Below are 23,144 nucleotides of genomic sequence, written 5' to 3' on the forward strand. Positions count from 1 at the left end.
TTCGCAGTATACTTCAAGTCTTCAACGTCATGCAACTGTTGCTTCTTTGAACCTCTGCATGGCTCTTTTATATAATAGGTCGGGACACACCTTTTAGACTTTGTTTTGGGTTAAAAACGTCTGCCAATTATATGTTTTAAGAGTCGCGGGAACACATAAAGATCCCGCTAAAGAACGTTTTATAAGCAGCGATATTTACTTTGCACTTCAAAACGTAATTTCCCCGTCATTTTCAGGAGAAAGCCGTAACAGGCGTAATTAAGTAGCGTCATTTTAACTAGTTCAGTTTAAGCCGATATTACATCGCGTCCTAGGACCTTGTCTGAATTATATGCAACTGAAATTTCATTGCATGGTTTAGAGAAGTGCGATAGACACTTTGTTAGTTGTAATTTCACTTTTGCCCATAGCTAATAAAAATCATTCTAATATTTATACAAGCAGCCAAAATCAGCATTCAGGATACAAAATATTTATTGCAGAAGTTAAATTATGATAAATTATTATAAATGTGCTATTTACCAAGAATGACCGTGCTAATATTTGATAATAATATTCAATATAAGTTCAATAAATTGAATTTTTGTCCATTTTTGATTACAGAAGATATATAATTAATAAGTAATATATGATTTTAGCATTGAATGCACTCCTGTTCGATTTTTAACTATCATTTATTGTAATTTTTCATGCTCATTTAGTCTTAGTTTCATTCTGTATTGTTCTTTATCTCGCTTTGAGATGAATCGATGCTTTCAAGAATTTTGATAAACTTCTTCCAGCAATAGTAATTGGATTCTATGATCATGGTTGTCAGACTTGTTGGATGACGGGTTTTAGATTCTCTTGTTTCTACCAGAGCTTCAATGTAATCATCCTTCTTCGACTCAGTCCAAACGTTGTAGATCGGGGTCGGAAAAGGTGTCATTGAGGACAATACGTAACTACAAAGTAATCTGCATAATCTACCATTGCCGTCACCAAATGGATGCACGTCCAAAAGCTCAAACAACAACCAACTACAGATCTTGAACATCACATAAACACGAACATTTGGATCTTTTTCTTCTTTTACGTGATATTTTATCAAACCATTGTGATTGTTCACATTACGTATACCTTTTTTCTATATCTTCTGGTTCGCATATCATATTCAACTCCTTTATACGTTGTGAAACGCCGATGTTCACTAATTTACCAGGCTCGGTTACATTCGGTTTCGTAACATCTTTCATGATCAGCTTGTGCGTTTTCTTCATCAAGTTTTGCTCTAACAACCCATGCACTTTCTCGACATCTTCGCTATCTTCGACTTTCTTCACTTCATCCAAAAGGAACTGGTAAGCTTCTCGTAAGTTCAAAGTTTCTATTCCTTTGATATCAGTTGGTCTCTCTGAGGTACTGCTTGCCTCGAAGCAAGATTCAATCTCTTCTTTAGTGTCGTATCCATGCTCTTCCTCGTTGTTCACATAATAGATAAAATCTATTAAAGATTTGTGAAGGACCTTGTCTAGCGTTTTCCTTGTTAAGATTCTTATACTCGCTCCAGAGATTTTGGTATTTTACGATACTTTCAATCATTTCGTTCACGGTAGGAACCTCTGCTCCCTTTGTACGCCATTTCGGCGACTCGTCAGCATCAAAATCAATTAAACTCGCGACTGTGGACATTATGGGACTTTAGTCTACAAAATTTATTAAATTGCTTTGTAGACTGATAAAGAGACAAGTTATATGGATTATTCATAATTGGACTTGTTGTTCTGGTGGCAATAATTGTGGTTCAAGTTGACAATAATTTGGATCCAGATAAACTGGAGGAGAAAACTGAGCTAAGCTATATTCCAATCACATTGTTTCCATTGTAAATATTTCTCTAGTACACGGCGATGTTTGGAACTTGTCTTTCCTTATAGTATGAATATTTTTCGAATTGAGCCTCCTGTCTTTTAATACTTAGCAGGTACTTAAGCGAATATTCAGAATATCCCATCCAGTAACGTTTTCTTCATTATTCGAAGTATTTTCAACGGGAAAAACATTGTTTTGCATGCGTCAACAAAATATGCTTTGCTATGCCTATGATTTTAAAATACTTGAAAGGCTTTTGATTCCAGGCGAGTATCCAAGACAAAGAACCTAATCTAGAAACAAAAGAAGTGCGATCTTACCTGCTGCGCTACCTTGTGATGCGACAATTCTTGAAAAATACTAGAAAAACGAAAATCTCGTCAGACTTCAAGTTAACTTTCCGCGAACAAGATTTATATATCATTCTAAATCCTGACTAAACATTCGCATTATTTAAAAACACCTGCAGCGTAAGATAAGGCAGGAAGATTGATTCGAAAGTTTATAGATTATATGAAATATGTTTTAACCTGCTGAAATTTGAAGTACTAATACGTAGTTATATAGCTTATTGATTATATGCATGCATGGTAATATGTATGGTTGGTAATATGTTTCCTCATTATACCAACCTTAATTCAAACGCCAATACCAAGCGAAAAACAACCAATGCGACAAACGTGTGACTGAGTAGGCATATAGTCAGCTGAAACAAACTCCCACGCGCGCGAAATCTGCGTGCCCGTATTCCGTCAGGGGCTTGGACATGAGTTTAAAAGAGGGTCGCGTTTCATTTTAAAAAGCCTCGATTTAATGTACAAAACATTTGAGTTAAGTCTTTGAGAAAATTTCCTGACTTCGAGAAGTTTTGGATTTTCATCATTTTCCGGTAACGTGAATAAAATTAAATTGTATTTTCGTAATATTCCTTGTAACGCCAGGAGTGATTTAGCACGTTACATGAACTGTGATTTGAAGTGAACTGCCCGTAGTGCCATGGCTTTTGCTGTGAGCATGTCATTGCCTCGCGCAGCGGACGAGTATCGGGAAAGTAAACAAATTAGTATACGAACTTCAACAGTATTGACCATTGAATAACCTCCCCCCATCCTACCCTAGCGTTATCCCATCGTATCCCCCGCCATCTTATCAAGAACTATTCGCGAGCTCGTAATTATGAAAACGTATAATCATGCATGGAATCACTTAGTCTGGTCACAAAACAAACAACAGCAACCTTTAATCTTGCAATGATTTCTAGCTTTGCTTCTGTGAAACATTACATGCCTACACAATAATTTATTAATACCAGTTCTCTGATGATAATATATTGATTCATTTGTAATAAAGCATTGCTATCATCACTGTTTGTCTGTTTCCATAAAATGACTCAGAAAATGTCAAAATATAGTTTAAAATAACTTATAATTATCATTACCACTAGCTGGTACTTGTTCTTCTAAATGAGTGACTGTTATTACTTATGCCCCTCGTTATTATTGCAAATGATTGACATTCTTTATGAGCAAACGTTACCAACGCGTAAATGGCAGTTTTACATAACGACTCACGACTTATAATTTCCTGTTGATGTCTTTGAAGTTTTGTCAATTTAAACTAGAAGCGTGTATTTATTTACCAATTTCAACTTGTTGATAAACGAAGGAAGCGTTTCGAGTTAGCACTTTATTACTAGTAAAACGCCGAAAGTCTAAAAGCTCTTGTGATTTTAATCACTTCATGCAGAAATGCAAGACGCCGTGAGGGGTTGATGAAAAACCCAGGCAATTTAGCTGTTTCAAGTGCACGGCTGCTGTTAACGTTAGTACTTACTGCATTCATGATTAAAAAAAAACTTTATTTTTAGCGGACGATAATAGGAGAATGTTTATCGAAGGTAATATGAAAACGTATATAAAAGTTTGAATCCGTTAAAATTTTAGCTTCTGAACATGTTATTTTCGAATACACCGTGTTAATACAAACTTTTAATATATTTCCATATTGTTTGTAGTTTCAATATTTCTCCAGAATTGAAGAAAATTAAACTAAACTTTGTGCGTGTTGATTATCGACTGCTTTCACATTAAGGTGGCTCCCTACAGTTTTAAGAATATTGGAAACTTGTGGTTTTGATTTAAAATTTTAGCACGAGATTTTTTGGTAAGGAAAAGAAATTTCCCAGATATATTAACCAACATTCTAACAGTCAGAAATTGCCCATAAGCATGACGTCATCACCGTTGTTATGGTAACAATGGCGATTCAATATGGCCGACATTTTACCTATTCACGCATTTTACTCGAAAACAAGTTCGGTTACCCCAATTTTTTATTTTATAAAAAGTTTTCTTAATAAAGAATGGGAAATTTGAGCAAGTTTAAAAAAATTGTATGGAGCCAAAAAATTTCTATAACGAAAAATCACGTTTTTTAATTTTTAATAATTTTGGCTCTATAGAATTTTTTTCAACTGGTTCATATTTTCTATTTTTTTGTAAGAAAACTCTTTATAAAATAAAAAATTGGGGTAACCGAACTTGTTTTCGAGTAAAATGCGTGAATAGGTAAAATGTCTGCCATATTGAATCGCCATTGTTACCATAACAACGGTAATGACGTCATGCTTATGGGCAATTTCTGACTGTTAGAATGTTGGTTAATATATCTGGAAAATTTCATTTCGTTTAGCAAGAAATATCCTGCCAAAAATTTCAATCTAAATCATTAGTTTTCAATATTCTTAAAACTGTAGGGAGCCACCTTAAATGGGGCTGGAAAAAAATGAAAATAAACGATAAACGAAGTGTGCAGTCGCTGCTATTGTGACAAGTCAAATGTAGAATGGTTGTAGTTCAATGGGTTTGTTATAAATAGCTACCAGTTGAGGGTTTATACGACGAACCGCATTATAATAAACTATTGAAAGTTATGATGAAGAATATTTTGGATCTAATAAGAGCAGGGGGGGAGGTAGCAAGTTAAAGTTGGCATTTAGTTGGGGGCTCAAACTTTCAAGGGCATTATTTCACACAAAAAACGACACCCTTAAAATTAATTTCTAATGGCAAAACAGTCGACCTAAAATTGAAGGTATCCCCTATAGCTAACCTACAGTGAAACATTTGGAATATTTCAATGCAACATTGCAAACATTTCCTCGTAACGTTCTTTGCGATTTGAAGTCTGACTTCGGAAGGCTGCGGCCTGTTCAAATTCAAATATCATTACGACAATAGACCCATCATTGAATTTATGTTATTTTATTGTTCTTGTTGAATCAGCCTGTCATCTAATTGTTATACACATGCATGTTATATACCATATTACACATAATAGAAGTAATTTTTAAGCGTTATTTCTAGTGGATTGCCCGGCGAAGTTCGTTCATTTTTAATACATACAAATATTTGCATAACATCTACTAGTAGGACAACAGTCACAACTGTTGCATGTCTTCTTCACTTGCTCTGGTTTTTCATTCAACTCAGATCGTTTTTCTGGCGCTCTGTTCTCGCTGCCCATGTCCCTGTCACGAAGCCACTCCTGCCATGATGGCTTACCATAGCACACATTCCATACGCACAATATAACGACCAAGCAAAGCATAGATCTGTTCCAGTTAGCCATGACCCAATTTACGAGCTAATTTACTGTGTGTTCGCAGTATACTTCAAGTCTTCAACGTCATGCAACTGTTGCTTATTTGAACCTCTGCAAGGCTCTTTTATATAATAGGTCGGGACACACCTTTTAGACTTTGTTTTGGGTTAAAAACGTCTGCCAATTGTATGTTTTAAGAGCGCCGGAACACATAAAGACCCCGCTAAAGAACGTTTTATAAGCAGCGATATTTACTTTGCACTTCAAAACGTAATTTCCCCGTCATTTTCAGGAGAAAGCCGTAACAGGCGTAATTAAGTAGCGTCATTTTAACTAGCTCAGTTTAAGCCGATATTTCATCGCGTCCTAGGACCTTGTCTGAATTATATGCAACTGAAATTTCATTGGTTTAGAGAAGTGCGATAGACACACTTTGTGAGTTGTAATTTCACTTTTGCCCATAGCTAATAAAAATCATTCTAATATTTATACAAGCAGCCAAAATCAACATTCAGAATACAAAATATTTATTGCGGAAGTTAAATTATGATAAATTATTATAAATGTGCTATTTACTAAGAATTATCGTGCTAATATTTGATGATAATATTCAATAAATTGATCTTTGTCCCTTTTTGATTACAGAGGATATACATATAATTAATAAGTAATATAATTTTAGCATTGAATGCACTCCTGTTCGATTTTTAACCATTATTTATTGTAATTTTTCATGCTCATTTAGTCTTAGTTTTCATTCTGTATTGTTCTTTATCTCGCTTTGAGATGAATCGATGCTTTCAAGAATTTTGATAAACTTCTTCCAGCAATAGTAATTGGATTCTATGATCATGGTTGTCAGACTTGTTGGATGACGGGTTTTAGATTCTCTTGTTTCTACCAGAGCTTCAATGTAATCATCCTTCTTCGACTCAGTCCAAACGTTGTAGATCGGGGTCGGAAAAGGTGTCATTGAGGACAATACGTAACTACAAAGTAATCTACATAATCTACCATTGCCGTCACCAAATGGATGCACGTCCAAAAGCTCAAACAACAACCAACTACAGATCTTGAACATCACATAAACACGGACATTTGGATCTTTTTCGTCTTTTACGTGATATTTCATCAAACCATTGTGATTGTTCACAATTACGTATACCTTTCTTTCTATATCTTCTGGTTTCGCATATTCATATTCAACTCCTTTATACGTTGTGAAACGCCGATGTTCACTATATTTACCAGGCTCGGTTACATTCGGTTTCGTAACATCCTTCATGATCAGCTTGTGCGTTTCCTTCATCAAGCTTTGCTCTAACAACCCATGCACTTTCTCAACATCTTCGCTCTCTTCGACATTCTTCACTTTATTCAAAAGGAACTGGTAAGCTTCTCGTAAGTTCAAAGTTTCTATTCCTTTGATATCAGGTGGTCGCTCTGAGGTATTGTTTGCCTCGAGACAAGATTCAATCTCTTCTTTAGTGTCGTATCCATGCTCTTCCTCGTTGTTCACATAATAGATAAAATCTATTAAAGATTTGTGAAGGACCTTGTCTAGCGTTTCCTTGTTAGTAGATTTCTTATACTCGCTCCAGCGATTTTGGTATTTTACGATATTTTCAATCATTTTTTTCACGGAAGGAACCTCTGCTCCCTTTGTACGCCATTTCGGCGACTCGTCGGCATCGAAATCAATTAAACTCGCGACTGTGGACATTATGGGACTTTAGTCTACAAAATTTATTAAATTGCTTAGTAGACTGATAAAGAGACAAGTTATAGGGATTATTCATAATTGGACTTGTTGTTCTGGTGGCAATAATTGTGGTTCAAGTTGACAATAATTTGGATCCGGATAAACTGGAGGAGAACTGCGCTAAGCTATATTTCAATCACATTGGAGTTTCCATTGTAAATATTCGAATTAAACCACCTGTCTTTTAATACGTGGCAGGTACTTCCCATCCAGTAACGTTTTCTTCATCATTTGAAGCCTTCATTCGAAGCCGTCATTCTCAACGGGAAAAACATTGTGTTATTTCCCTATGCCTATGATTTTAAAATACTTGAAAAGCAAGTATCCAAGACAAAGAACCTAATGTAAAAACAAAAGAAGTGCGCTACCTTGAACGTGCCTGCTGCGCTACCTTGTGATACGACAATACTTGAAAAATACAAGAAAAACGAAAATCTCGTCTGGCTTCAAGTTAAATTTCCGCGAACAAGATTTATATATCATTCTAAATCCTGACTAAACATTCGCATTATTTAAAAACACCTGCAGCGTATGATAAGACAGGGAGATTGATTCGAAAGTTTATAGATAATATGAAATACGTTTTAACCTTTAAAGTATTAATACGTAATTATATAGCTTATATCGATTATGTTGGTAATATGTTTCCTCGTTATACGAACCTTAATTCAAACGCCAATATACCAAGCGAAAAACAATCCAAGTTTTATGCGACAAACCTGTGACAAGGCATACAGTCAGCTGGAACAAACTCCCACGCGAAATCCGCGCGCCCGTATTCCGACAGGGGTTTGGACATGAGTTTAAAAGACGGTCACGTTTCACTTTGAAAAGCCTCAATTTAGTGTACAAAACATTAAAGAGTTACATCTCATCCTCGTCCCCAGGGCCTAGCTCCGTTGCTTTCCACATAGGAGAGGAACGGAGCTAGGCCCTGGGGACGAGGATGAGTTACATCTTTGAGAAAATTTCCCGACTTCAAGAAGTCTTGGATTTTCATCATTTTCTCGGTAACGTGAAATAAAATTAAATTGTATTTTCGTAATATTCCTTTTAACGCCAGGAGTTATTTAGCACGTTACATGAACTGTGATTTGAAGTGAACTGCCCGTAGTGCCATGGCTTTTGCTGTGAGCATGTCATTGCCTCGCGCAGCGGACGAGTATCGGGAAAGTAAACAAATTAGTTTACGAACTTCATCAGTATTGACTGTGCAACCTCTAATTAATTTGCGGTTCCTTTGTAGACAAAAAAACAATTTGTTTTAAAGTAACGGTCTTTTAGGTAAAGAAAAGAGAGAAATATCCTGTCATAGCTCACGATTCACCCTTTCCTGTAGATTAAACACAATGTCAAAAGTCGATTCTGCATATAGTATTTTTATTGATGATTAAACTTTTTTGATGATTATGTAGTTGAAATATAATCATCTTGAATATTTTATCTTTGGATCGCAAACTTCATCCGTATGTAGGTTTTTCTCGAAGGCTACCTTTTTCATCTATTTCTTTCTTGAAACAGTTATTCCTCGGTAAAACACTGCTCCAAAATTACTTTAAGAGTCGCGGTGCTACGACAAAACGCTTTGAGAATCATGCTTAAGACTAATTTAACGCATTTGTGATTAAGAGTGACGTGAACGCAATATTTTGCGTACCCGCGGCTGTAGTCTTGCAGTAAATTGGGAAGATTTAGGTGCATGTGCTTTGCCGTTTACTTACATCATTGTCGCATGCAAGACCATCTCTTTTTTGCCAGAAATTGGCGTGTTTTGTTGAATAGAACTGATTGGTTCGAACTAAAATTTTTTTAGGGAGTTTAAAGAAGTATAGCTTTGAATATGATGCTTTGATATGCTTAAAGAATTGCCTATAATTGATCTCATGAATGATCCCAAGACAGGGGACTTGATAAGTTCAAAGCCGTGTGCGTTTGGAGTGACTCGGTGTGATTTCAAATCATCATTTATAAGGTGCACTTTTTAAACAATCATTGACATTGTTATAATCTGCTTTACACTGGCTTTGAAATATCTATCTTTCTTCACACAGAGCATCTTTTTATTTAAAGCTGAATTCAACTGAATTAGCGAGAAAGTTCGAAAAAAATTTAAAATGGTCCACAAGAATTTTTCGATTTTCTTAATAATTTATACCGCGTTGCACCTCCCGCGCTCCGTTTTCACGGCTAAATTGATTAGACCACACTGCGGTATCCAAGAATAACTCCATCCATATAAAAACGAGCTTGTCGACAATGCTTGTCTAATATTCATGCCGCAGAGTGTGTATGTATTGTTGGTTAAAATCAGCGAATAATTTTCCATCGTGCTTTAACCTTTCTCAATAATTAATCAAGGACAGAATGTTAGAAGAAAACATTTAGTCGTGATGGCGTCGCACGTCAAAAAGCTCCGTAAAAAGAGTTCGCAACCTCAGGCTGGTTTTGATCTATTTGTTCATTTGTGTCAACCAAAGTAAGTAAAATCAACTCTAAAACATCTTTAACTTACTTAACGCACGTAATCAGAAAGATAGCGTGCTGTAATCGCTAGAACATTAAGACGGTTAACTTTTGACGAAGATTACTTTGTGGGTCCATCAAGGAGTTTGATTTTATGAAATCCTGTCCTCGCATTCAGGCAAAACTGTCTGGGTTTTCGTGTGTAATGAGCATTCATTAGCAGAATTTAGCAACAAATGCTTGAGAAATGCTCTAGGTATATCGTTTGAGACAGTAATGTCAAAGTTGAGAATATGATGGGGCGGAGATTGTCGGTAGTTGGCAGCGCTTGTTTGCCCACAAATTAAGTAGCTTCAGAATACTCATTTGTTGAACCTTTATTAAAACTTTCCGATAAATAACACGCGAGGACAGAAGAAACATATTAGTCTTCATGCTCTCCGCAAATAGATTTTTAGGTTAATTTTTAAAACCATACGATGACGAAATTTCAAATTGTGCTGACGACCTTCCTGTGTGAAGGATGACTCCCGCATGCTGAGCTGTTAGTGGGATACCTCTCAAGGTTCACTATACTGAGTTTATCAGACCTACACTAATAGCTTCCTACATAGCTCGTGACATGTTTAATCGTTAATGAAAACCCGTTCTCTCGAATGGCAAAGTGTTTTTGACTGTATAATCGCACTTCGTCTTATCCGATGGCCAGATAAGAGATATGTGTTTTCCCCAAACCGAACAGTAATTCTAAAACAGATAAAGAGAGGATAATTTAATTTAGACCTTTGCTTTGTGTTCGGCGAGTTATTAAAAGCCCTTGATAATTTCTAGTCAGTTATTCACAGGGGTTTTTTATTAAACTTGGCGAGCTATTGAAAATTAATTTGACCATAACAGGGATAATAAGACGGCATAGTGAGCTTTTCGTTCAAGGTGCTTACACGAATAAAGGTGGTTTATGGCTTTTTGAAATGAAATTCGATGTAGTTTGGCTATTATATACGCGTTGAAGACAAGTACATAGGTAAACTTTTTGGAAAAAGATAGCTCTCAACTTCTTAGCAAAACATGCAGATGAACGAAGTCGAAGGAATTGGATTTTTTTCATTAAATATATTTAAGTGGTAATAAATACAGTTATTGTTGAAAGAAAAACAACTGTTCATTATACTTTATACAACGATTACAGTGAAACCAATTCAGTACGTTGATTTCTCCCTCATTTTCAAACTTAAGGTTCACCTTAGGACTACCCTTAATCATGATTCTATTCGTGAAATTTGAGTTGAAATTTTCTGAAAATTGTCGTTAAAATATAGCATGAAAATCATGCAAGCAACCCATGCATATATATACTCTCGAAACACCCTCACCGTGACTCAAACGTTGGGGCAAACTTCATAATGAAGACCTATATTTAGACCTTAATTCCCATGAAAATTGTTTTTTTCAAAGATTTTCAAAAACATTCTTCGCCTTTTTACATTCACAAAGGCAACTAATATTTGATTGTATATCTGAATAATATGCTGTTTAATTCATATTGTGGGTCAATTAGCTTCGCAATTCTCAGTGAGCTGTGTCAAAATGTCACACAAAAGAAGCTTTTAGCCTGTACCATGCATGTACTTAAATATAGTACAAAGAAAGATGAAACCACTTCTGTATCAAAGATGCAAAAATGCCGGCACAAATCTCAAAGCTCACTCGTTCTCTTTAAGTGCAACATCAGTAGAAATTGTGTTTTGACTGATCAATAAGAGAGTCTTTTCCCAATAAATAATTCAATCTAAAACATTTAAAATCAAGCTTTTCCTCTTGTGAAAAAAGCGTAATGGAACCGCCATACAAGCTAAGCGACCGTATTTTTACAGTTTCTGAAGTGCATGGAACAACACGAAAGCACTGGAGTTTTACTCAGGAAAACTATTTGGTATTTCATAATTGTTTTATAAAAATACTCAAGGGAGACAACGTGACGTTTGTGCATTTTCATCTACTTGAAATGCTAAATTATCGAACATATTAGGGAAGAGAAAATTCTGGTCTTGACAACATCCATTATGAAAGATATATACACTGTGTGACTAACCGATTACACTCACAGTACTATAAATCAGTCGAACAAAAATGTTTCTTTATAAACTAAATAACTGAATAAACTCGTCCCTCTATAATTCGTTACAATGAATCTTTGAACCAGTTTTTTGTTGACCAAATTTGAAGAAAATTTATCCGAACAGCAAGGAAATGGTTGTGACAAAGCATTAACTTATATTCCTTGAATCGTCTCTTTATTATTAACAGCCTACGACATCGGTGCTTGAGGTAGGTTTAAGGAAACAGACATGCATAAGTCCCAAATAATATCATGTTTTGCTATGAAATATAAAAAAGAACTATATAATCTTTCCCATGAAAATCCAAAAAGTTATCGTTTGTGATCAATCCCTCTGTAATTTCTTAAAGAAGCTAACTGCTAATCCCTTCTGATAAGATTATGTTTTGCTATAACTAAAGTTCGACTCTTTCAGGCGAGAGCAAAAATTCCATATATGACACTGCTGATCATTATTGGCCGTTGAAGAACATCTCAGCCGGCAACATAAGCTTGGATTCAGTTAGTCGAAGTTTTGCGCATGCGAAGATTGAGAATGGTGCAAAGTTGAACAATACGAAGCTTTTTGGTCCAGCTCTGCTGTTAGACGGCGAAGATGATTGGATAAACCTAGGTTTGTATACGATTATTATTATAGACCGGAAGAGTGGAAGGTATATCTTGCAATATTGCTGAGACATGCAAGCGGTTTCCATCCCTAAAGTTTCTCATCTATAAAGACTAATATCATATTGGGAGGTTTTCATTTGTGAATCGCATGCGTTTTGAAGGCTTGAACAAACTTATGGAAGCTCTGAACAAGCTTTAATTTGTGAAACAACCTGCATGGCTAAAACTAGGACAAACTGAGTGTATCGCTATACTCGCTAGAAATCTCGTTTTCCATTTTCATCTTAGGAATCTTGGGTTCTGATTGCACGAACAGTCCGTCAAAATGTACTGACGGCTTCACCATCTCTTTCTGGTTATATTACGTCCGTGGTGAGTTTCTTCTCAGCACTGGTGAATATAACAGAGGCGATACAGGACCTGGAGTCATGTTTACCGTTCGAGATAAGTTATTCGTCATTGAGGTCTCCACGTTGTCGCATACCTGGAAGATTACATCAAAACTTATTGCTAAAAATTGGGTGCACGTGACTTTCCATTGGACCACAAATGAAGGTAACGTGCTATATTTTATTTGTACCATTGATTCATGTCTTGCTACCAAATGATTATTCTGTTTCATTATTTTAGGAATTCATTTGTTTCTCAACGGCAGCGCTGCGCAACAAAAGGTTTTTCAAAAGGAGAAAGTTTCATATCCAAAACCAGGAAGTGGTCTTGGCTGGAAGCTGGGGCGACCAAACATGCTCGCAAAGTTATCAGAATATGGTCAAATTGGCATCGCACATCTCGCTAAGTGGAAGGGAGAGCTCATGGCTGATGAAATAATAGCAGCGCTTTGTGAAACTATTTTGAAGGAGAAAAAAGAGATGGTTGAAAAAGAGCTAAAGTTGATGGAAAAAGCCCAGACAACTGGTAAGTTTTATGATAGATAAATCGTATATATATATATATATAATATATATATATATTATATATAATATATATATATAATATATATTAATAATATATATATATATAATATTTATATAGAATGAATCCATTAGGAGATACTTTCTTTATTTTGGTTTAGTTAAACCAGGGAAAACAGACAAACTCAAACCATCGAAAGATGCAAGGTCCACGGCCTCGCTCCTCTCAAGTTATCCTGTGAAACTGTGGGCAGTCATTTTAGCCTTGTGCGCGATTCTTTGGCTTTTCTGAAAGTTGTATTTTAAATAATTTATCCATAACGCACTCTTTAACGTAGTTAAACTGTACTTAACTCTAAAACAGCTCGAAGTCCAGACTAACTCGTTCGACTGGCTTAGATATAATCTTTCGCATGAAGCTCCTTGCTTAGTGAGAAAAAACCGGAAGAAATGGCTGAATCTGTATCATATATCTGGTCGGCCAAGCTTGTAAACTTCCTGCTAATAAATATAAATGTAAATAACAATAATTATAAACTAAGTTGTATCTGTTATAACTAGACTGAAAGTATAAATCGAGTATAAATAAAATTTAAATGATTTCTGTGCATGCTGCGATAGAATTGAAATAAATTATTGATGAACCATTGGCAATTTTAATGAATATTTTGCGCATTTCACAATCGCGTTTCATTGAAAGCGACCTGGTGGCGAGAGCAGCTGTTGCTAAGCAACCGTTATCATGGTGGACGAAAATATAAGAAAATGGCAAAATAAGTAAATTTGAGTGAAAAAAACAAGAAAATATCAAACTAAGAAAACTTTAATCCTTGCATTACTGGTAAGGGAAACTTACTCATGTTATAATATCTATGAATCTGAGCGTATTTTAAATATAAGCAAGGAATGAGGCTTGCAAAATATATTGTTTATATGAAGGCTGGTTGATGCAAAATCAAGCTGATATGGAAGAGAATCAAGAAGTTGTTTTAACTGCCCGTCGAACCGAGTCTATTGATGCTCCTGCGATAGAAAAATTGATCACCAGCGCCACATTTGAACTGTTTGGACGAGTTGATATCGTACGCGTAATGTATGTTATGATTTTCTTTGTATTCTCCGTAAAATTTTATTATTTAAAGAAACTCATAAACTAAATTTTGAATAAAAGCTTAGCTATTTTTGTTGATTCATTTCAGTGAGAAGGCGAACCTAGCCGTTAGTTTAGTGAGTTCAGAAGACGAGGTTGTTGCTAGTGGCGCATTTTTCGATTATCCAAATCTTTCCGTGGACCAGGCAAAATGGGAGAAATTATTTCAAGAAAGTTTCGAGTCTGTCAAGGCGACTGTAAGTTAAGAATTACGGAGAATTTATATTTTTTCCACTATTTACAACAATGCAATCAATGTACTGTTGACTTTTATCACTCAAATATGGACAACTGTGGATTTAAAACTCTTTTTGTTTCAGCCTTTAAACTCATTGTTCCTGAACTTTTTCACATCAAAACCTGACTATGTACAGGGTTGTGCCTCAGAGATTTTAAGGTAAATATCTTATTTCTACTATAGAATATTGTTCAATTTGCAAGCATTCTTTTATTGTACTGTACAGTACATTTGACCTTATATAATATTGCATATTTTATTCATAGGACAGTGTTTAATACTGCACCCTACATTGAATATATTTTCCTTGTTATTCCACCAAGTGCTCAAAAAGGTAAGATCTATGAATTTTTGATAAAAAGGTAATAAGAGATTATTTCATTAGAGTGTAGTATAGATCCCTAAGTCTTTCAGATTTGCACCAACCATGGTGGTGCCCGATCCAAGGCTTAATTCCCTCGATCCCAACTGCTTCCAGCTTTCTTCCCTCTGGATAGAACTTCCCACCATATGTTCAAGAATGTATTTTATCCTAATATTTAGTCTTCATGTATGTACCATGTTTTTCAGACCAACCATTAGAGAAGTTGTTCAATGTTGTCAAATGTAATGAAAATTTCAACAAGGAGGAACTCAATGGCACTGTTTATGTCTGCCATAGATTTGAACATTCGCCAAAGCTGCATATGAGAGCAGCAACGTAAGTATATTTACCTGTCACCTTTCACCTGCAGAATGTGGAAGAGATATCTCCCACTAATCTATTAATTGTGTTTCCTATTCTTAGTGTTGAGGATCATGATGACCTCATTCCTATATTTGATGAACAAAGTGAAACTTTAATCAATTCATATGGTATGAGCTTTAGCCATACAAAAAATTATTTATTACCACAGTAACAATTGGGAACATCTTCAAACCTAAGTTTGTGTGCAGAGTGCGAGGCTAAAATTGTTTATGAATGCATAAATCATAATTCTACTGTGTCCATAATCCTTGGATGTAATGGATTTCATTTTAGGGGATTTCTTTCTCAATGATCTCATTGAAGCTGAAGATGATGAGAACAAGTGTCTAGTGGCAGACGTAAGCAGAGATATATTGTATTCATGGCTGTCCAGCCAGTAGCAATGAAATATGTACTCATTTTGGTAGTATGCAATGAAAATATATAAATTGCAATGAAATGACATATTTCTCTTCCAGGTGAATGGAACAGCTGTTGGTTTTATGAGTATAAGCACAAATGTCAATGTGCAATTGTTGAGTGAATATTTGACCTCTCTCCTTTCAATGATTTAGAAAGCAATCATCCCTGGCATCTGGTGACAGTAATTCAAGTAAGCTGTTTTTGGAGTGAAATATTTATAGAAATAGTGCTTGAAAGACAAGGTATATATGTGTGGGTGATTGGTGTGATGCACACAGTGCTTTAGTATGGAGGTGCTATATGGTACAGTGTTTGAGGTAGTTATGTAGTTGTTGTAATTGATATTTTCCTCAATGGAGTTGTTTGCACTCAAATGGTTTTCTTTCAGGCCAAGAGAAAGCCAGTGTGTTTTGCGTTGAACTTTTCTGTATTGATGAAAAATACGAAGCCAGGTAAACTAGCTGATGAATTCGGTTGATTCTGGTGCTAATATTTAGGTCATAAACACAATTCTGGCCTGTACGTCAAACCCAGCTTCCCTGTTGAACGTATTCCAATACATTTTAGGTCGATGGATTTTCTTCCTGCTGCGTTTAAACTTTTCCCGGTGAGTAGATGATGAAGAATATCACCCATTAATCATCCAAAGTTATGTCCAACTGTTGCAGCAGTGAGATTGGAATGAAACTAAAACACAAACGTCTATGTTTCTTGCTAGGATAAAGATTACTGTGTCATCACGATGCCGCACATCGTTAACGAGTTTCCGTTGGTTCACGAATTTACGGTAAAGTTTGAATCTCGTGGATTTGATGAAGACCACCAACTGGTACCACAAGAAAAAGAAGACAGCTTGGGAGGTGGTTAACTGAACTTTAATTTCTTTCTTACAGAGGGTCACACCTAAAGTTGATGCAACGATTTCTCACGAACTCTACGTATTTCATCGCTGGGGTCTTCTTCGGTATGTCCTGGATTGCTTTTAGTTCGTTTGCGAGAGAAGTTACATCCTCATCGCTGCATGAGTTTGTTTTTCTTCCAGGACCATCAGCGTCAGGCCAGCAGTGTCTGACGATCTCACTGGGATAGAAAACATTGTTAAAGATGTTTCAGGTTCTGATTACATACTGAGGTGATTATATCTTGGTATATTACTCTGAATTCTCAAATATCGTGTCCAAATATCGTATCCAAATATCGTGTGCAAATATCGTGTGCAAATATCGTGTGCATTATACATAATATGAGTCCTTTTTTTACCTCCAATGCAGGGACATTGTACAGTACAACACAGCTCGCCGAGACAAGGTAAGTAGGAATCATTGCTCCTTGCGAGATTTTGTGTCTTTGTGAAGAAGTTTTAAGTAATCTTGTTCGCATGCCTTGCAGGATGGCCAGAAACTTCAGGTCTTCGTTGCAGAATGTACGAATCAAGTCATTGGCGTGGCTGTGTTAGTCAAGAAGAGGTATTTCAACGCCATCGTTGAATCAAACGGCTCAAAAGTTCTGCCATTTGATGTAATTTTGCATGCATATTAAGTTAACTTGGATCCTTGTTTATTTCTTCAGGACATTGAATTCATTCGCGCTCATTATGCTGTGGAGGATTTTATTTATTATAATTACCATCAACGAGAAGAACACTCTCATCTCTATCACTTCACTCTCAACCCGATCTTTCGTCATTATACCAGGCATTTCCTAAAGGTTTGTACTATATTTTTAATATTCCCAGCCTGGGCGCTGAGCTGGTCGATTACTGAGCGTTAAACACGACCCCAACATTCGCTTGTATTCCCCTGTCCAATCTAACCGTCTCCTGTAACTCATAATATACGTATCTTGGATGCCGTGAACCCTCCCTCACTTAACCTCACTCCAATACGAAGCCTCTCTAACGCGCGCCTACCACACCTATCCTCACTCTAATACGCACACTCCAACCTTAGTATACTTTCCGAAGTTCCTCCACTCTAATACTTCGTCTCTCTCTCTAACTCACACCCTCCACACCCACCCCTCTTTCTAACTATGCACAATCTTTCACCACTTCCTTATCACGTCATATTCCCTCTCTCTAACATCCTCTCTAATCTGCCCCTAATCTTATGCAATTGTTTAGGAAGTGCTTCGGTTATCTCACACGTCGTGTCTGTATTACGCCTTGTATCCAAAAAATGTGAGACCCAGCCTGTCGGTAAGCATCACTTCACATTTAACAATTGTACAATAAGCTTCAATGGTCGGGTATCCACTGACAACCATCATCGCTATCAGAAATTTCCATCACCTTCTGTATTCTATTCCGCTTTTTCCTCCAACACAGACTAACTTTACTTTAGGGCACGAAGTTATACTCCGTCATCTCATGTCTCAGTGATCTCGTCCCTGTGAGGTACAGTAGTAACTTTTGTAACACTTGATCTGTAACTATTGTCAAGACCTGCAAGCCATATCTTCATTTTTATCTTCAGAGGACGTCGTCAGATTATTTACCAACAAGACGTTCTTGGCATCAATGCTCCGTCTGAGAAAGTTTTGAAGAAAGAGGTGATTTTATAGTCGATTTGATGAAATTAGGTTTCAGAATATCGTCTTCCTCTTCTCACAGGAAATGATGTCTCTTAACTTCGTTTCAGGAGTACTATGCTTTGTACCATCTAAACAGAAAGTTAACGTTAGAACCAAAGGTAAAAATTGTGAAGTTTGTGCTGCTGACTGTTGTGTAAGAAATCCACCTCGCGTTCAGCCCTATCAGAATAGCTCATGTGTATTTATATGACAGGTGGTAATAAACGCAAGAATAGTTGTTGTTGGCGCCTCAGATACTGGCATTTCCTTCTTGGAAAGATTCTGTTTCTGGTAAGAAATGCTCTCCCATCTCTGAAGTTTTTGTTAAATATTTTCCTGGTCAGTTTTTTTTCTCACTTTTGCATGTCAATTTACCATCGTGATGATTCAATCTTTTTCTTACAGTCCACATCTTCACTTCAAAAACATTTCTCTCATATCACCACAAGGTCTTCCAACCGACGTGGGTAGCAATGGCGATGAGATGAGACCAAGCAGGTGCGAGATTTCTTTGTTTTTCTTTCTCTCCAGCGGTCGTTGAAAGTCGCGGTAAAATGGTCTTCTTTTTCTTTTCTCTAGTTGTTGTTATACCCGAGAGAACCACGCTCATATGTCACTTAAAACTTGGATTAGTGTAGTTGAAGACAAGATGGTGGGAATTGATAGGTAGAGATTTATAATAATCTTTTATTGATCACGCCTTGCCCTTGTTTTAAGGAAAACAAGCGTTGCATGAGAGTTGACTTTGCATTACCACGGTTTCATAGTCCCCAAACACGAGCCAGTTTCACAAATAGACTTCCATTCTCGTTTGATCTTCAACTTGTGCGTCATGATTTCCAGGGTACACAAAGTGATCAGTACGTTAGACGGACACCAAGTACCCTACGATTACCTGGTGTTGTGTTGTGGTGAGCAGTACCAGATCGCCATTCCGAGTGGCGCTGATGTCAATACTCTGGTGACAACAGCTGAGGTTCCTCGCAGCCGGGATCAGGTGTATCGCGGCACATTGCCTGATAATGTCTTCACCATTAACTCACATCAAGATGTTCAAGCCATATTACAGTGGATGGAAACCTCTTTCGCCCGCGATGAAGGTATGTTTGTATTAACTAGATCCATCCTACTTTCTCTCGTGTTAACAAGTTTTGAAAATCCAACCTTTACAACATTGAAGTGTATTGGAAATTCAAAGCTTTCTGACATCACTTGCAAACAATTTTCGCCTGCGATTTTCTTTCTTTGATGGATGTGAAAGAGCGTACAGTTACCGATGCTCTGATGTATAAGTGCTCTTATTAATACATCCCTAACTTATCCACTCGTTAACATATATCAAAAGAACATTGTCATGGTTGACCTTTAATCGCAGCAAGTGTAAACACATGCGTGCACTACCTCATGTAATCCATACTCTGTTTTAGGTAAAGCTGTCATCTATGGTGCGTCACTCTCATCTCACACCTTCATCCAATGTGCTCTGACTTGTGGAATACCTGGAACACGTCTCGTTATGGTCCAACCACCATCCAGTCTTCCGTCATCTTTTAATAATCCCGATATTGAGAGAGTTGTGGAGACGTCGCTACAGGACGCAGGTATTTGTGGATACTGTGGAAATAAATTAAGATTTCTTCGAGATCTTTTCGAGGTTCATTTCTCTTTTTCTTCACCTCAAGGTGTCGTTTTATACAAGAACTACACGCTTGCAAGGTGGAATCATCAGGAAGGATCAAATTTATTGAATAATGCCTCGTTTACCTCCAGCAATAAACCACTGATGCTTGAATGTCAGGTACTAATAACCAACAGAGAAGATTGCCTCGAGATCTCTCCTGTCCACTAGTCGTTCCTGAGCGAAAACTACTCTCACTTTGAGATCGTTGGTTAATTCTATGTTTAGTAAATCCTAAATATACAGATAATCCCTGAGATTAGGTTGGGATTAGAACCAGATTTAGGGTCCACCGTAATCAACCATGAACCTATTCTAAGACTTTGTCCCTAATCCTAACCTAATCTCAAGGATTTAATGCGTGTACTTAGAATTTACTGAGCATGGATTAATAACCGATTCGCTGGTGTAAGGCTTTTTCGAGAGTCACGGATTTCTCTCCCTAATTCATTTAACCAATATATAGAGCCGTTTTTCTTACTCTAAAAACTAAAGACGCTTTGAAGAAGGCCTCCATTGATTTCGTATTGCTTCGTGTAGGCATTTTTCTGCTTTCAAGATGAAAAGGTTGATTACGAAGCTTACAAAGGTTCGTGGCAATTCTCATGTACGAGTCAAGATTTAACTTAGTAGTCCACGGCTATTGACTGTAAACAACCTTTCCTTTTAGCGATCAACGACAGTTGTTTGGTGTATGATGGAAAACTCGTGGTGGACAAGGAATTTCTGACAAATGATCCAGCAATACGCGCTGCTGGTCCGCTTACAAAATTCGCAAGACGTTATCATTCTGAGTCGTGGTTAGTCATTATCATCTCATTCTAAGAAAGCCGCTTTATTAGACTCTACATTATTAGACTTATATGGTTCATAAATAGTTCATATCCTATAGTTCATATATCTCAGGAGATTCTGAAATTAATATATTTCGCATTGTTTTTGTTGTCGTGTAGGACTCATGCAAATTTTAACTCAAAAGAAGTTGGAAAATTGGTAGGTAACTAACATGTTTTCCAGCTCGTTTTAAATTTCGTCAATGTCTGTTTGGTTGATGTCAGTTGTCATATCGTCTTCTTCTTCACAGCTTGCAGAGTCAATGATGCCTCTCTTCGATCCAACTCTTCAGTCATCGACAATAACCAAGGATAACGAAGCCAGTCTTGTTCCAGTTTTTAAAGAACCAAAGATATTTTCTGCAATTTTGCCAGGTAAATAAAGATCGTGTGCTCTTTACACCTCTTAATACCTTGCTACTTAAAACATTTTTTATCTTTTTAAGGAGGCTTTCATTACCTTCAGGTTGGTAAACCGACGTTAAACATTCACCTTGATTCGCTAATGGCTCAACCAGATTATGTAAGTAACACAGTTACACTCTGCAGAGTTAAATATATCTTCGGGGAAAAAACCAGTAACAGTGCACTAGTGTCAGTTCTTCTTCAAGGTGCTAATGTATGTCGTCGAATTAATAAAGACAACTATAATATACTCTTTTATGAAATAAAATCTAGGGTAATGTCCTCACAACTGGTGCCCCTGGGGATGAAGAAAAGGGATATTTCAGACTTCATATAAATCAATATAACAGCATTGAAACGATAACGTGTCTGTGTAAACAAGTAAGACTCTGCAATTCATCCTAACTACAATACAACTCTATCAAATATTCATAAACTTTATGTCTTGCAGAAAATCGATGTTGGTAACCTTATCTGCCTGTACGGCATCCATGAACGATATCTCAATAATTTGTGTCAACGTTATAGCGAAGGTCTTATTACAGATTTCTATAGGTACGTGCATTTATATCTTCCTTGTAGACATAAACTCTATACCTTGTTTAATCTACAGCTTATGAAGAGTATTTCATATTTATTTACAGTTACTTCAAGGAGAGTTGGTGTGTGGCAATGTTCCATGATCGTTTCAAAGATTTGCGAGCAGAAATACGCGAGATTCTTTCTAGTGTAAAGGTCAGTTTTGAATATACGAAACTCTTAACTTCTGTCATTGGACCAAAGGGTGTTTTTGTGTGGACTGACGAGAAGGTGATTCTTACAGTCGTACGTAATGTTTTATTTATCATAGGGTCATGATTTGGAAACTATGAAAGATAAAGTCAAGAAACTAATTGATGAAGATTTGGAGGTGAGTTTAGTATCCCTTTTACGGATGGATTCGAATGGTGGATTGTGGAAGGATTGATGTTAAACGTATTGTCTTTTTCTCCTTAATATAGTTATCGCCTGCAGATCGCGACAGTCTGGCACGAAGTTACATGAAATCGCCAGCGAAAACGGAGATTGAAAAAACATTATTGAACTTCATCACTTACAACTCCGCTCACCTGCCAATGTATGCGAAACCAGAAATGGTGTGATGTGTTTACCTCAGTTCTAGAAATCAATATTGTAAATTGTGTACAAATTAAGAACGATGTATTTTACGAGAATTCCTAAGATTTTGTCTGTCACCGCATAGGAAGACATTGCGTATGTGTTTAGACTTAAGTTGTCCGGGTTTGGTTTCCTCACAGACGCAGGATGGAGAAACGGCGAGAATGATGAAGGAAAGTTATTAAGGTGTTATTTGATCAGATAGGACCATCATACCATATCTGCCATAAGAATGAATCAATGAAAACAAATCTATTCTCGGCTCTATTCTTGCTCCACCTCCTATTGAACTGAAGCGAATCGGTTGTGGAAAGACGACCTGTCTGATCTCTCATCTGGAAGGCTGGAACATTTGGTTGGATAAGGTTGAAAGATGATGTGAATTTTGCACTAGAATATCAACTGTTGAGAATATCTTCCTTGGCTCCATAATGTCGTGTGCATGGTCCCGTTAAGGGGTACTTGTGATATTCTGACGAAACAAAGGGCTATTGGGAAATACTAATGCCATAATGCACGCGTTCACATGTGCACACTCCCCTTGGGAAAATCCCCGCACGTGTTTTGAAAGGTATTTACCCAAGCTTCATACAAATCACCTCAGGAAAAATACGATTTCTAGTGCATACACGTATACACTTTC

General features: G+C 36.7%; 3 protein-coding genes and 1 long non-coding RNA gene across 4 annotated transcripts; 2 read left to right on the top strand and 2 right to left on the bottom strand.

The window, feature by feature from the left end:
* Positions 1-1,544: 1,544 nt before the first annotated feature.
* On the bottom strand, positions 1,545-2,571 carry LOC114541947. The gene is made up of 3 exons (XR_003689421.1): positions 2,484-2,571; positions 2,172-2,211; positions 1,545-1,685 (listed from the first exon to the last, which is right to left on the bottom strand). It is a non-coding gene; the product is annotated as an uncharacterized LOC114541947 (long non-coding RNA).
* Positions 2,572-6,059: 3,488 nt separating this feature from the next.
* LOC114541946 lies at positions 6,060-7,996 on the bottom strand. The gene is made up of 2 exons (XM_028561735.1): positions 7,879-7,996; positions 6,060-7,191 (listed from the first exon to the last, which is right to left on the bottom strand). The coding sequence occupies exon 2, from the start codon at positions 7,175-7,177 to the stop codon at positions 6,209-6,211; it is 969 nt and encodes a 322-aa protein (XP_028417536.1). The 5' UTR covers positions 7,178-7,191; positions 7,879-7,996; the 3' UTR covers positions 6,060-6,208.
* Positions 7,997-9,612: 1,616 nt separating this feature from the next.
* LOC114541957 lies at positions 9,613-13,958 on the top strand. The gene is made up of 5 exons (XM_028561743.1): positions 9,613-9,692; positions 12,214-12,411; positions 12,696-12,962; positions 13,038-13,322; positions 13,480-13,958. The coding sequence occupies exons 3-5, from the start codon at positions 12,836-12,838 to the stop codon at positions 13,608-13,610; spliced, it is 543 nt and encodes a 180-aa protein (XP_028417544.1). The 5' UTR covers positions 9,613-9,692; positions 12,214-12,411; positions 12,696-12,835; the 3' UTR covers positions 13,611-13,958.
* An 88-nt stretch (positions 13,959-14,046) lies between these two features.
* Positions 14,047-22,712, top strand: LOC114541944 (cilia- and flagella-associated protein 61-like). The gene is made up of 38 exons (XM_028561734.1): positions 14,047-14,159; positions 14,258-14,411; positions 14,518-14,665; positions 14,789-14,865; positions 14,973-15,040; positions 15,277-15,406; positions 15,494-15,561; positions 15,728-15,792; positions 15,913-15,977; positions 16,009-16,046; positions 16,245-16,308; positions 16,424-16,463; positions 16,575-16,643; positions 16,750-16,820; positions 16,899-16,988; positions 17,128-17,164; positions 17,246-17,311; positions 17,426-17,563; positions 17,979-18,053; positions 18,199-18,251; positions 18,331-18,406; positions 18,496-18,546; positions 18,642-18,718; positions 18,833-18,925; positions 19,007-19,093; positions 19,271-19,527; positions 19,855-20,028; positions 20,110-20,225; positions 20,646-20,694; positions 20,776-20,905; positions 21,059-21,098; positions 21,190-21,313; positions 21,385-21,461; positions 21,617-21,724; positions 21,795-21,898; positions 21,988-22,078; positions 22,194-22,253; positions 22,345-22,712. The coding sequence occupies exons 2-38, from the start codon at positions 14,266-14,268 to the stop codon at positions 22,483-22,485; spliced, it is 3,363 nt and encodes a 1,120-aa protein (XP_028417535.1). The 5' UTR covers positions 14,047-14,159; positions 14,258-14,265; the 3' UTR covers positions 22,486-22,712.
* The last annotated feature ends 432 nt before the right edge of the window (positions 22,713-23,144 follow it).

This window comes from Dendronephthya gigantea, unplaced genomic scaffold (assembly GCF_004324835.1).
Source record: "Dendronephthya gigantea isolate DGI-Jeju-01 unplaced genomic scaffold, DenGig_1.0 000325F, whole genome shotgun sequence".
Classification (NCBI taxonomy): domain Eukaryota; kingdom Metazoa; phylum Cnidaria; class Anthozoa; order Malacalcyonacea; family Nephtheidae; genus Dendronephthya; species Dendronephthya gigantea.

Bases quoted from the DNA above. Each gene is read 5' to 3' on its own strand.
- LOC114541946 (XM_028561735.1), bottom strand. From the start codon at position 7,177: ATGTCCACAGTCGCGAGTTTAATTGATTTCGATGCCGACGAGTCGCCG.
- LOC114541957 (XM_028561743.1), top strand. From the start codon at position 12,836: ATGTTTACCGTTCGAGATAAGTTATTCGTCATTGAGGTCTCCACGTTG. The intron at 12,963-13,037 runs GTAACGTGCTAT...TCATTATTTTAG, and splicing joins CCATTGGACCACAAATGAAG to GAATTCATTTGTTTCTCAAC. The intron at 13,323-13,479 runs GTAAGTTTTATG...ATTTTGGTTTAG, and splicing joins GGAAAAAGCCCAGACAACTG to TTAAACCAGGGAAAACAGAC.
- LOC114541944 (XM_028561734.1), top strand. From the start codon at position 14,266: ATGCAAAATCAAGCTGATATGGAAGAGAATCAAGAAGTTGTTTTAACT. The intron at 20,226-20,645 runs GTACTAATAACC...TGCTTCGTGTAG, and splicing joins CACTGATGCTTGAATGTCAG to GCATTTTTCTGCTTTCAAGA. The intron at 22,079-22,193 runs GTCAGTTTTGAA...TATTTATCATAG, and splicing joins AGATTCTTTCTAGTGTAAAG to GGTCATGATTTGGAAACTAT.